Source organism: Equus przewalskii, chromosome 31 (assembly GCF_037783145.1).
Source record: "Equus przewalskii isolate Varuska chromosome 31, EquPr2, whole genome shotgun sequence".
Classification (NCBI taxonomy): domain Eukaryota; kingdom Metazoa; phylum Chordata; class Mammalia; order Perissodactyla; family Equidae; genus Equus; species Equus przewalskii.
Genome location: NC_091861.1, coordinates 11,843,121 through 11,856,865, shown reverse-complemented (window position 1 = coordinate 11,856,865; position 13,745 = coordinate 11,843,121). Strand labels below are relative to the sequence as shown.

The following is a 13,745-nucleotide window of genomic DNA, read 5'->3' as shown; positions in this document are numbered from 1 at the left end:
CTCTGCCACCTGGTGCGGCCAAAGTAGTCTCCTCACTCATAACCCATCAAGTGCATTGGTGCCGTCAGGATGCATATAAAAGAACAGGAATTCAGTTTGGTTGGAATCGATTCAACTAGAAATCTTGGTCCCTCAGGTTCTCAATGAAAAAGTGGTAGGGGTTAGCATTAATATGTTCTATAACATAATTTCAGACGAATTGATGGAAAGGAAGAAACTGGAGGTCAGAGTCTGTGACTATCTGGTCTACTAGCGTCTCTCAACACCTTATAGGAAATAAACTATAGTGAATATGACACCACCTTCAAACTCAGCCACACCTCCCTATCACCGTACTAAGCCTTACTCATCCAGCACAGGAGGTGACTTCATTTCCTTATCTTGAGTTCCATTAATTTGTAGTTGGTCTAGCCTCTTTACATGAGGTTGAGGAGAAAGTAGCATTTGTTGAAGGGTTTCTCCTGAAGGACATTTTTCAGTGAAACAGTGCTGTAGTGAACATCTTTATGCATCGCGTCAGTTCAGAGGAGAGAGAGAAGAGTGGGGTGGGGGTGAGTTTTTTTCCCTTCCACCTGCTTTGTCTCAGACCTTCAACACTGGGGAGCAAAAGACTGTGAGTCCTAGTGAGATGGTACTCGATTCCCTTAAACAGTTCATCCCAGACTCACTGAAGGAGGAAAGATCAAATTGCCTAGCCTGAGTGGTTCCCAGGGAGGAAAATTCTAGCAACAGCATGCTTTCATCTCCAGGAGGAGGGAACTGCCAGCCTAAGCCTAATCCACCTTTCACTTTTGCTGTTTCTGTAGCCTTGGGCTGTTGTAAGGGTCAAATGATCATTTTGGGCACACCTGGCACCTAGCAGATATTCAGCAATTTTTTTCAAGCAACTCCATTTACTACCACAAAGAAGGCACCCAGTCCTTTTCCTAAATATGGTGGCAGATTGTTACTGCCTCTCTCCCGGGAAGAATGCACTCATGTTTGGTGCTCCTTTGTCAGAAAACAAAGACTTGGGGTTAACAGCCATTGGGTTTGGTGGATTTCCTGTAGAGTTGGCAGCTCTGGTCACTTTGTCTAGCTGTTTTCCTTGCTAATTTTGCCGTCCATGCAAGACCATCAAATATTTAGTTTGACAGGAAATTCTGAGTGGTCCTGAGCTGAGAAAAGTGAAGTGACTTATCCAAGGTCCTAGGAACTTAGTGTCAGAGACAGGACCAGAACCCAGTGCTCTTGTCTCCCAGGCCACCACCGTTCTATAACATGCTGGGACAGGGTCTATGAAGCTCTGTTAGTTCCTGACTGGCCACACTTGTGGCTGCAAAGATACCTTAGATTCTTTACTGGTAATATCTGAACCAAACCTTGAGCCCCCGAGGAAGAAATATTTGTCACCAAGTAGATGAGGAACTTCCTGGTGGATATTATGACTGCAATTTTATCTGACTTCATTCCAGTTGGGAGGAGTGAGGAAATCACTTTCCATTTAATGAGTAGCATAAGATAGGCTTGTTCTAAGAGGATTTCAATCAAAGCACCTACATTCCTTATAGGTTATTCAGGCTTACCTGCTCTTTTAGAAGGAAAACAAAACAAATAACAAACAGCATTTAACCTGAAAAACCATTCAGCATCACAGCTTGCACAATTTTATTTTCGTTGTTATCTCATTGGATAGACTGAAATCTTAGAGTCTGGCTTTAGGGAAAGCACAGCAAGTTTTATAAACATAATAACATTCACTAAGAGTCTAATATAAACCAAGCAGAGTCTTGGTTTAGGGTTTACCTATGCAGGTTTATTTATTCCCGAATCAGGTGATATTATTCTTATTTTCCCTGAGGCTAGTTAGTTAGTATTCTTCCAAGTTTTCACACAGGGAACTTGAGGATCTGAGAATAACATGACTCACACAGACTCACACAAGTTTACTGGTCTAGTGTGTAGTGGAACCAGAGGTCAAACCTAGCACTTGGCAGCTCATTTTCTTACCACCATGCTTCCCAGTCTTGGTGTGGAGGTCAATAAACATGTGCTGAAGAGAAGAAATTGAAAAAGGGAGATACTTTCTTAAAATACAATTATCTATGAGAAGTAGGCTGAAGCTACAGATCTTTAAGATGGAAATTTGCATGATACTTCCTTTCTTGGTCCACTGGTGGGTAGTCGATAGAAGTAATTTAAGTTAAATCGTTACTCTTCTTACTCTCTCTCCTTCCCTCCCCTTCATCTAATTGGTATTCCTTCAAGGATGCTTTCTTTGGGATGCCTTTTAGTCTAGAAGTGTCATTAAGAATCCATTCAGGTAGTGCCCACAAGCTATTCATCTCAGCTTTTAATATATCTGCAAACTTAGAAAGTATTACTTCTCAGTTGCTTGGGATTCTGAGTCCTTGCTAGAATTCCTGCATCTCTTGCTTCATTGCCTTGTTGGAACAGCATACATGGGTGGAGAAAGGGTTGAACAGTTCAGATGTACGTGATACCCTATGTCTGAGTACCACAGGTCCTTAGCTAACTTTGCAACACTAGGGTTTTCTGATGAGAAGCTGAACATAGTAACTTTCTAGTTGAGTTTTTTTCCTTTAACCTTGGTCAGATATTAGTTTAGAAACTCTTACCCATTTAATACCAGTTCCTGTACAGAGCACTTGTGCAGCAGAAAGGTTTTTTTCTTTATCACAGGTGGGGGAGACATTGTTACAACACTAATTTTGCTAAGCCGCACAACCTGGCAATTGGAATTACAATCCTTAATAAGAGGGATCTACTTAATCAGTAGCTTGCTTAACATGTAAGTTAATTGCGTTATAGGTCTAGCTTCAGTCAGCTGCCATCACCTGGGAAGTAAACTATTACTATGAATGATTTCTTCATCTAGTCTTCTCTTTAAATGCAGAAATATGGCTTCTTATTCATGCTGCATTTTACTAATATTGCTTTTAGCCAGTTCTGGAGGTTACAACGTAAACATTCACAATTAACTAGTAAATTATACTTGAGTGTAAAACCATTTTAATTTATTCTTTTTCTACAAAATATGGCATTGTCAAGTGTAGATAAAAGTTAATCTCTCTCCTTCCATCTCTCTCCCTTGCCCCTTGCCTTTCTCCCTTTTTTCAGAGGAAGCTCACCAGTGTGGGAAGGGACTCCTCATCCATTGCCAGGCTGGAGTGTCCCGCTCTGCTACCATCGTCATCGCTTACTTAATGAAGCACACTCGGATGACCATGACTGATGCTTATAAATTTGTCAAAGGCAAACGACCAATTATTTCCCCAAACCTTAACTTCATGGGGCAGTTGCTGGAGTTCGAGGAAGACTTAAACAACGGGGTGACACCGCGAATCCTTACACCAAAGCTGATGGGCGTGGAAACGGTTGTGTGACAATAGTCTGGATGGAAAGGATTATTGTTCTCCATTTGGAGATGAAGAGGAAGGATGGATTCTTTCTTTTCATTTTTCCTTTTTTAGATGGGGGGTAAAGTTTGTGAACGGAAACAAACTTGTTTAAAAACTTTTTATTTTTAACAAGTGTGAGAAGAATTTAACTTTTGATGCCATTGAGATTTACTTCCCAAGAACTGATAAAGCAGGGAGGCTAAAGAAGTAATTTTTTTAAGCCAACAATAAAAATATAATAAAACTTGTTTCTTCCCCTTTTCCTTTTAAGCTATTTGTAGAGTTTATGATTAAATAGTCTGTGCAGGTTCATAGACCGACGATACTACACTTTAAACCAATTAAAAAGAACCAAAAGTAAGTAGAAAAGACACTGAATCATGAAGGCCTGGGATCTGCCTGGTCTATCCATACAGAAAACAGAAACCCAACCAAACCAGCCCTGTTTTGCTCACTGGTGCAAACAGAAGATCAGGGCAGCTTAAATGGTCTAAGAACCCTTCACGTCCTTTTAAGAGATGAAGAATACTGTTGATTTTGTGTGTTTCATACTCTGGATTACTTTTTCCCCCTTCTCTGGGTTTAAGAGATTTTCTGAAACAGCAAGGACTGACCATTATACCATATGCCTTCACTGGCTTCTTGTGCAATAATATGGTGTTTTGAGTGTGCAAATGAGTGTGAGCTGGCAGCTGGATGATAGACAAATAGTGCAAATTTGCCAGCTTGGAGATAGAAAGGAATTAAACAAAACCAATTTCTTTCCTTCCCACCTTTTTCCTTTGTTTAATTTTTCTTTTTTTTTTTTTGGATTTGATTCTGGTTACAGTGCCATACACCTTGTTACATGTATATATCAGAATGTAAAAAAAAGACAAAAATTTATTTAAAAATATTTTTCGCAAAAAAAAATAACTTGGTGTGTTTTTGTTGATTGTGTAAAAATTTATTTTCATTATATAAATGAAACTTATTTTGGGATGTGTCTTTTTTCCTCCTCTTTTTCTCAACTCAGGTTCATGCATCTCTTACCTCTGGTAACTTGGACATGTAACATCATTGGAAATAGACACACATTTTTATGTGGGGAAAGAGAGATGAGGAAGGGAACACATTCTCTGTTCTCCGTGTGAAACAGAGAGAATTAGCAAGGAAGCAAAAGAGCTCCAGTATCCACCTGTGCAGTCATCACCCCCTGTCTTCTCATAACACGTCTCACAGCCCCTCTGTCCTCTTTGGCGAATGCAATCCCTCTTATGTTGGGTGAGCCTCAGGGAAAGTCACCTTAAAGGTATGCGGAGTTCTTTACCAGCCTTTGAGCTTTGGTGATCAGGTCACTGTCAGATTGATGGGTTAGAATTCCGTGATCTCACCAGTGGCTATTTGATAAATATTTGTGACAATCTGCCATGTATGGGTCTTGACAATCTCCCTCCCCATTGTCACTTGCTCAATTAATATCTTTGGTAACATTAACCATGTTGTGTGCACTGCAGCAAATTGCTATTTCCTACTCTTTTGCTAGCAAGCTGAACTTAGCTTCTCTATCACACTTGGTTAATACATAGCTGATATTGCATGGGTTCCCAATCCACAGATGAGTGGGGTGAGTAGCTGGGGAGAACACATTCCAAATGTTTCTATGTTTTATTAAAATAGATGTCTAGAGGGACTTGGCCATAGGGAAGGCTCAGAACAAACTGAAATTTGCCTGGGGTGAGTAAAAGAGCTGAAGAATTCTGGCATGTCCAATTCTATATGACTACATTTCACATAAATATTTTTGCTAACATTTGCTTACAGGTGTTAATAATGAAATATTTTTGACATTTTTTAAAATAGCTTTTCTACTAGGAGTGATTTCAGGAATTCACTGGAAGCTGTTTTGAATTATTTTAGTTTACTACTAAATGTTAATCAGGTAAAAATGTAAATCTCTCGTATGGTGCTCTTTAGTCTTCAGACTATTAATTTTTTTGGTGCTACAGCATATTTAAGGAGTTGCACTGATATGTAATTAGTGATTTGAAATACATGGTGATTTACTAGACAGCTTTGTTGTTTATTCTAAGTACAAATGTTAAATTTTTGATAGAGTATAAGGCTTATTACCTTTTTTTTTTTTAACAAAACGAGAAGAATCAAGACAATTTCTTTTCTTTAGCTACATAGAAATGATTTCTGTTTTCAAACTTCATGATTTTAAAGGAAAGACTGTCCTGGGGCAGAAGGGAATCCTGCCAACCAGCATACCAAGAATTCTGAGACAGACTCAGGTCTTTTTTGCTAATCTGGTTTGAGTCACTTAGCCTCCAATTCTTCATGAGGAGTGTCAACCACTTCATGAAAATAACATGGATTAACCAAGCCATTGCTCTAGAAACCAGAGTCCCAGGTGTCTGGGCCTCACAAGGTACTTAGGCTGAGCTGGGAAATAACTGAGTGCTGTCTTCCTGAGACAGAAGAGTGTCTGACTGACCAATGCATGCATCGTTCTCGGAGGCTAGCAAGGCTTGTATGATGCTAAATGAATTTAATGATTTAATAGGCTGAATCCATAATATATGTAATTAAAAAAATGGATACAGCGGGCACTGTTACCTTAAGTTGAACAGAAGAACAGCTCTGGCTCCTCTATATACATTCATTTCAACAGTTAATGCTTTTCCAATCAATGCAGATTAACCAGGATGTAGAGTCCACATTTCATGGTGCTAGCTAGCTTTTGGGTAAAGACTGGCAGGGCAAGAGGTGGGGCAGGGGAGGCAACAAATGGAGGACATGTATAAGGGGAAATACGAAGCAGAAATGTGATTGCAACCCAGCAGTCACATGTTGACAGTAAATAGGAAAGACGACCTTCTAAAAGGTAATAAAATATGGGAAACAGAAAACTGGAGGTTATAGTAAAACAAAAATGAAAAATCATCAGTAGTCCTTATCTGTGGGACATATGTTCCAAGACCCCCAAAGGATGCCTTGAAACGCGGATAGTACCCAACTCTATATATACTATGGCTTTTCCTATACATACATATCTATGATACAGTTCAATTTATAAATTAGGCAGAGTAAGCGATTAACAACAATAATAATGCAACTGTTATACTGTAATAAAAGTTACTGTAGATTTTAGCAGTCTCAGCATAAGATGTTTTTTCTTTCCTTAGTGAGTCTAGAACTTTCACCTTTTCACTTAAAGGAAGCACTTTATGACTTCTCTTTGGCATATCCAAATCACCAGCATCACAACTTTTGTGCTATGGGGCTATTATTAAGTAAAATAAGAGTTACTTGAACACAAGCACTGTGACATTGCCACAGTCGATCTGATAACTGAGAGGGCTACTAAGTGACTAATGGGCAGACAGCATATATAACGTGGACCTGCTGGACAAAGGGATGATTCATGTTCTGGGTCGGAGGGCATGAGATTTCATCACGCTACTGAGAATGGTGTGTAACTTAAAACTTATGAGTTGTTTATTTCTGGAATTTTCCATTTAATATTTTCAGACCTTGGTCACCTGGAGGTAACTGAAACCACAGACAGTAAAACCACAGATAAGAGGAGACTACTGTATCAGAATAAAGAACCAAGACCTGAATTACACTTCAAAAATTGACTAAGATAGAATGTTAATAAATTGCTCTAACTAGATCTTCTGGAAGGTAAGAAGTCTGGCAAGCCAAATTGAATAGAGATAAAGCAAAGTGGCTATCACCTTATTTGTGAACAGGCTGTTGTAAATAAGCCGCAACACATTTATGTTTTATTCCCCCAAAATGTGACATCCAATCTTAGGAAATGTGGGTTGGTGCTTGGTCCCAAACTCTAATTGGAAACAGTCATTATTTATGGATAAGTGTGGAAGAGGAGGCCAAAAATGACAAGTAAGCACTGACCCCCAGAAGGATGGGCAATAATAAAGTATTTAGAAAAATACCATCCAAAATTAAAACTGTCTATAGGAGACTTCCCACCTTTATGGAGGTGGTAGACTGAATGCCAGTGCTTTCCATGGTTCCTGATTTTCTCCTCTGTGGGAATCTTTGTCAATGTTTGGGGAAAGATACATGCATCAGGGTTTGGTCAGAAGCAGAAACACTGGGTGATATACAATGAGGAGTTTATTCTAGGGATCAGACAACTGTGGGATCTAGTGAAGAAATCAGTGGGAGTGTGTTGCCTCTGTGTTTGATGATGGGCTGAGTTCTCTGGTGGTCAGCAGAGCTACCAGGGAGAAAAGCTGGGCACGAAGTGTAGGAGAGCAAGGAAGAACCGCAATTAGGAGGAAAAAGTAGAACACACATTTCCCTCTTCTGACTTCCATGACGTGGCTGACTTTGAATAAAGATCTAGTGCCCTTTGCCATGGAGCTGAACATGTACCTGGCCCAGGACTTGCAAAGCTGAAGGAGGAGACCTGGAGAGAGCTTCAGGAGCTGCAGTCACAGCTGCTGCCCTAAGTTAAGGTGAGCTACCAGGTCAGTGACAATGTGTGCTCGCTGCAATAGTGCTCAGTGCCCTCTTCAGAGTATAATAGTGGCTGCTTCACTTCTGCCTTCCAAACCTTATGTAAATTTTTCTTCAGGTTAACCTTAACCCCGTGTAAAACAGGAACAGGAAAGGGAATTCTATGAAATATAGTTTCTGATTTAGCTAATTTGATACGGGACAAAACCACCATAGGCTACCATTGCCAACTTGACATCCATCTACACTTCTTTTAACCATACATAACTTACAGACAAAGACCTTAGAAAATGACGTTTCCACCTAATAAGATGCAACTATCACTTCTATAGTTGAAAATACACTAACTTTCCATGTGCTACTTTATCTATTCTGGGGTGATGTTCATTCCTCTTCTGGTTAAGATCCACTCTCCCTTTCATATCCTATACTTTAAATACTGAGATATGAGGATGCTATAGATTGAACTGTGTTTGCCAAAAAGCTGTATTTTCAAAGTTTTAAACCCCAGACCTTGTGAAAGTGATCTTATTTGGAAATAGGGTCTTTGCAGATGTAATCAAGTTTTTAAAAGGTCATATTGGATTAGAGTGGGCCCTAAACCAATTACTGGTGTCCTTAAAGGAATGAACGCCCTATGATGATAGAGGCAGAGATTGGAGTGATGCATCTACAAGCCAAGGAACACCAAAGTTTGCTGGATATCACCAGAAGCTAGGAGAGAGGAATGGAACAGATTCTCCCTCAGAGACTTCAAAAGGAACTAACCATGATGACACCTTGATTTTGGATTTCCAGCCTCTAGACTGTAAGATAAATTTCTGTAGTTTTAAGCCATGCAGTTTGTGGGACTTTGATATGGCAGCCCAAGCAAATGAATGCAAAGGATAACTACCTTAACCATATTTTATATTAGATGGTAGAAAGAGGAGAAAAAAAGAATTGGTTGATATATCACCAAATATATTTATATCAAAGTATGGAATATTCATAACTCTTACCGTCCTAATTCCTACAACTGATTATGTGGTCACAGCAGATGTTTTTAACTTCTTTCCATTCTATATACCCTTTGTCCTCAGCAAGCACTTCACCTGGTTATTGTTCCTTGCCTGTTGAGGTGACCTAAGTCTTCATTTTTGAAGGATCTGAACCTTTGGCAGTCTGCCTACATTGGGTTGTTTTCCATTTACTTTTGTTATAAGACATGAGAGTTTCAGAGGTGCCCTTTGTCTCCTTACTCGTATAGTCTAGTAATAATCCAGTTTCCCCTTGATAGTCACAGTCATCCCAGCCAGTATAGTAACCCCATTCTTTGCCTGTTGGTTCTTTAGCATGAGGAGCCCAAAGTGGCCAGTAGGCAGCATCACCTTCCAGTTTAATGGAGCCATTGTTGGATCTCCTAGCAGAGCACCTCTCCCTTGGGAACTAAGCCTTCTAGGCCAGCAGAATCCAAAGTTGCAGGCTAGGAAGAACAAATTTTGCAAGGGGATCACGAGGGGTAACAGTGACAGGACATTTTCCCATTTCAACTCCTTGATTTCTGGACCTGTGAATCCTGGATAAAGGAGAAACAGTAACATATATTGGTTAATGATTTAGAGAATTTACTGCATTTTGAAAGACATTACCCTAGCCCTGCAAAGTGTTTCCATTCATCTAGCACAGTAACTGAATTGTCAAAAGAACCATTCCACTGCTTCAGAGTGATGGATAAGATGGTAAAACTAGTGAATTACGTGATCATGATCCCGTTGCTACACTTCATTTGTCGCAAAATAAGTTTCTTGGTTAGAAGCAAAGCATTGTGGAATACCATGATGGGGAATAAGACATAAGAATTCTATAAGTCTGCCAATACTTATTTTGGAAAAAGTATTGCAGACAGGGAAGGCAAATCCACATGAAGCGTAAGTTTCTATGGAGTGAGAACAAAACATTGCCCTTTCCGTGATAGAAGTGGCCTAATGTAATTAACTTACCATCAGATAGGTGGCTGATTCTCTGGGAATGGTGCTATTTCAGGGGCTCAGTGTTGGGCTCTGCTTTGGTTGGGTTGGACACTAAGCGGTGGCTACAGCCAGATTAGACATGGTGAGCGAAAATTCACATTGCTGAGCCCATGTATACGCTCCATCTCTGCCACCACAGCTACTTGGTTCATGATCCCATTGGTCAAGAATAGGAGTGACTGGAGAAAGAGACCTGACGGAGGTGTCATCTTGACAATTATTAAGATCTTTCTTTGCTGAGGTGGAGCTTTGTCGAGCATTCACGTGGGACATTGTGTATCCATTCAGGGAGTTCTGTCCATTTACTTCTTCCCCAGACTTTCTTGTCACCAATTTTCCAATCATGTTTCTTCTAAGTCTCCAATGTAGAATATGAAATTCAGAATTATCATCCCAAGGAGTAGGGGGTCTAGGGAATTTATTCATCAACTCCCGCTAGTCATTCGATGAAGGCTAATTGAGTGCAGGAGGGACCATCATCCCTGACACTTCTAGTCTTAGAGGGCAGGCAGAGTGGCCAGAGAAAGTTCTCAGGCAAAGAATCACAGTTCCTGGCACTTCAAGACAGGTTGGCTTGTTTTGGAAATGGTAAATAACACGGCATAAGGCAGAGCACTATAGGCTTCATAACTGGTGGAGCAGACCAATGGTTCCTTGGGGTCCTTTGCCCTTTTGACCAACTACTTAGTCCCAGTGAAAATAGACATATTCAGAGAAGAACAGAAAGACTTCCGACATTAGGTCAGAAATCCAGAATGTCTACTTGTTTTCTGTCCTGTTCCATTCCTTGACATTATTTTACTAATTAGACTCTACATCCTTCATTCTTCTATTTCTCGTCTCATTTTCTGTCAGGCAAAGAGACATTTAGTTTGCCCTATAGCATCCAGTTCTATGTCTTCACTAGAGTAAGAACTCAATATTTTATTCCTGACTGATCAGAATATTTTTATCCCATTGGTTTTTGCCATCTAAAACAGTTGTCAGCTCACAAAATTCCAGAATATTCAAAAATAAGCTTTCATGAACTGGGTGAGCCATTGTATTTACGTGAGATGATATTAAAAAGCTATCCTCTATCTCATGAAGTTGTCGTGGCAGACAGTACCCCAAAGATCTATTTTTCTGTCTTTAGCTAACTTAAACCTCTCTTTCCTTGTTTTGGATGGTAGGGAGAAAATTGCTGGTTGGAAGTGATAGGAAGAACAATGTCAGGATCAATGATAGCATCACAGCAAAATAATTATTGTTATAATTGTAATGCTTTGCATTTAAATTGCACTTTTATCCAAAAGTCTCACAACACTTTTCTGAATATCTCTTTTGAATTCAAAAGCATTTACTGAAGAAGGCAGAGCAAAATATAATTATATTACAATTTTACTCTGAAATGTAATTCAATTCATACAAAGTGGATTTTGGAAATTGAATTATTGACATACATATGAAAAATTTTGTGGTGTATTTTTGACAAAGGAAGTCCCAGCGTATGGGTCTTTGAGGAGAGGATGAAAAATAGGTGCTAACACGTTTCCAAGCAATGGACAGCGAAATAGAATAAAACTGTCAGGAAGCAGATTGAGATGAAAAACAAAAACCAAAGTCTCCCTACTCCTGGCCCAAAACTCTTGCTAGAGGGCTTTTAAATGACATGGCCCCAGGACTCCAATAAAAGATGAAATCTTTTCTTCCTGGAATAGCAAGACATTTCTTAGAAGACGGTAGGCATACAGAAAGAATTAGACTCAAAGTATCTAAGATAGAGAGCAGGCAAGAGGTGAGCAGGAGGGGAAGGAACAGCTTACAGAGGTTCTGTCCTTCAGCCTTTGGACCCCTGCGGAGATACAAATGGACTTTGGGGTGTCTATGAACCCTTAGAAACCACATGTAGATTGTGTATGTGTTTGAACACATTCATTGTGATGAGGGTGTCTCTACCTTACATGAGATTTTCCAACAGTCTCTTAACTATGAGTTATAATCTCGTATAACCTCTCTCTGCCAGCCTAGAGAGATGCCCTGAAGACGTGGATCTGACATTGCTCTTAAAAGTAACCCCCAAATTTCACTAGCTTATGCACTGTTTGGACCTTGCCTACTTCTCCAGCCTCAGCTGAAAGGCAGCAGAAAGTAGTGATAACAAGGCAGATTCTAGAGAAAGATTGCCTAGATTCAGCTCTATACTTACCAGCTGACAGTTATATGACCTGGAGCAAGTTACTTGGGACTTATCCCATCTGCAGCTCTGATTCCTCATGTTTAAAATGGGGGTAATAATAATAGCATATAACTTGGCTGGTTTGGGAGCACACTAACCTCCACCACATTTATCTTCTCCCATTTCTTCAAACACCATGTTCCTTCTCACCTCAGGGGCTTTGCACAAGCTTTTCCTTCTGCCTGGAAAATTTTGCTTTTTGTGTGTGTGTGTGAGGAAGATTGGCCCTGAGCTAACATCTGTGCCTATTTTCCTCTATTTTATATGTGGGACGCCTGCCACAGCATGGCTTGATGAGTGGTGTCATAGGTCCACATCTGGGATCCGAACCCGCGAACCCTGAGCCACCGAAGCAGAGTGCGTGAACTCTACCACTACACCACCAGGCCAGCCCCAACCTGGAAAGCATTTTTGCCCCATTTCTTTCCCTAGCTGATCTCACAGGTCTCAGCTTAAACTTCACTTCATAAGGCAATTTCTGACCACCATAACTTGGTTCAGCCCCTCTCTGTTATGTTCTATATGACCCAGTGGAGTGCTGGAATTGGCTCACACTGGCTGATGGGAGCTGACTATTAAATTTTATGGAATTTTCTAAGCTGGCAACTGCTGCCAGCTTGAAGTCAACCATGGTGGAAGTATTTACTCCATGGAAATAGGCAAATTTTACATATCAGGACTTTTTTTTTTCCTAAGCTGGTTTAACAATAACTACTGTATGTAAGATCCTGTACATTTTCTTTGTCACAATTTTAATTATGCAATGATTTCTCTGATTGTGTGTTTACAGTCAGCCTCCCTCACTCAGCTGTAGGCTCCATGAGGCAGGAACTATGTCTGTATGTTCAATGCTATCCTTACACTACCTAATAAAAAATGTGACCCCAGCCCTTAACTCCTTTAAAGAAGCAGATCAACAAAGGCAATCTGGCAAATGGTTCCCATTCTGCTTCCTTAGGGAAGAAAAGAATTAAGGAAGAAGAACCAATGTTGACATTCCTCTTCCAATACTCCCCTCCATGTGTCATGGGATAGCTGGAGTGTCATACATAATGTAGTTCTTGGTACGGGGCCATGAGAAGCTCCTGACAATGGCAGGACTTTAGTGACCATGTAGGGTGAAAAGTAGCACATGTCCACCACTCAGGTTTGGAGAAATGCAGCCTCTCAGTTATTATAACCATCCTTCTTGGTAATCTGGATAGCCTTAGAACTCTCAGAGATGCCTCTATGTGTGTGCCTCTTTGCTGCCCACCCCAGTAGTTTCAGGTGGAGCTAAGGGGTTGCAAATTGCCTGTGGAATAGTGCTCCAGGATGGTGCTGTGTCTGCTACCTCTTGGTGGTTTACAGCTAAAAGAGGGTGTCACATGGGTGGTTTTGATTGCCTGAAGACTATGAATTGGGAAACTCTAAAGAACTCAAAAAAGATAGTGCAACTAGCTTATCAGAGATGGAGAAATTGGGCCAGACTCACCAGATGGGCTGCTGTAGCCTAATCCTCTCCTATTTGAGGCAGTTGACCTCTGCTGAGACCAGCTTCCACCAAAAATTGACTCCTGTGGATCTGCACAGGATGGAGTGTTGCTCGCTACCAGGCAGAGGATTCACAGGGCTTTGGCCAACTTGTCAGGAAGGAAA

At 40.4% G+C, this 13,745-nt stretch overlaps 1 protein-coding gene across 1 annotated transcript in view; it reads left to right on the top strand.

Moving 5' to 3' along the window:
* DUSP10 (dual specificity phosphatase 10) overlaps positions 1–3,649 on the top strand; it is a 37,398-nt gene extending 33,749 nt beyond the window's left edge. Inside the window, exon 4 of the mRNA XM_008527741.2 lies at positions 3,121–3,649. Within this exon, the coding sequence (XP_008525963.1) occupies positions 3,121–3,386 (266 nt within the window). The 3' untranslated portion in view covers positions 3,387–3,649. The remainder of the gene's footprint in view (positions 1–3,120) is intronic.
* The last annotated feature ends 10,096 nt before the right edge of the window (positions 3,650–13,745 follow it).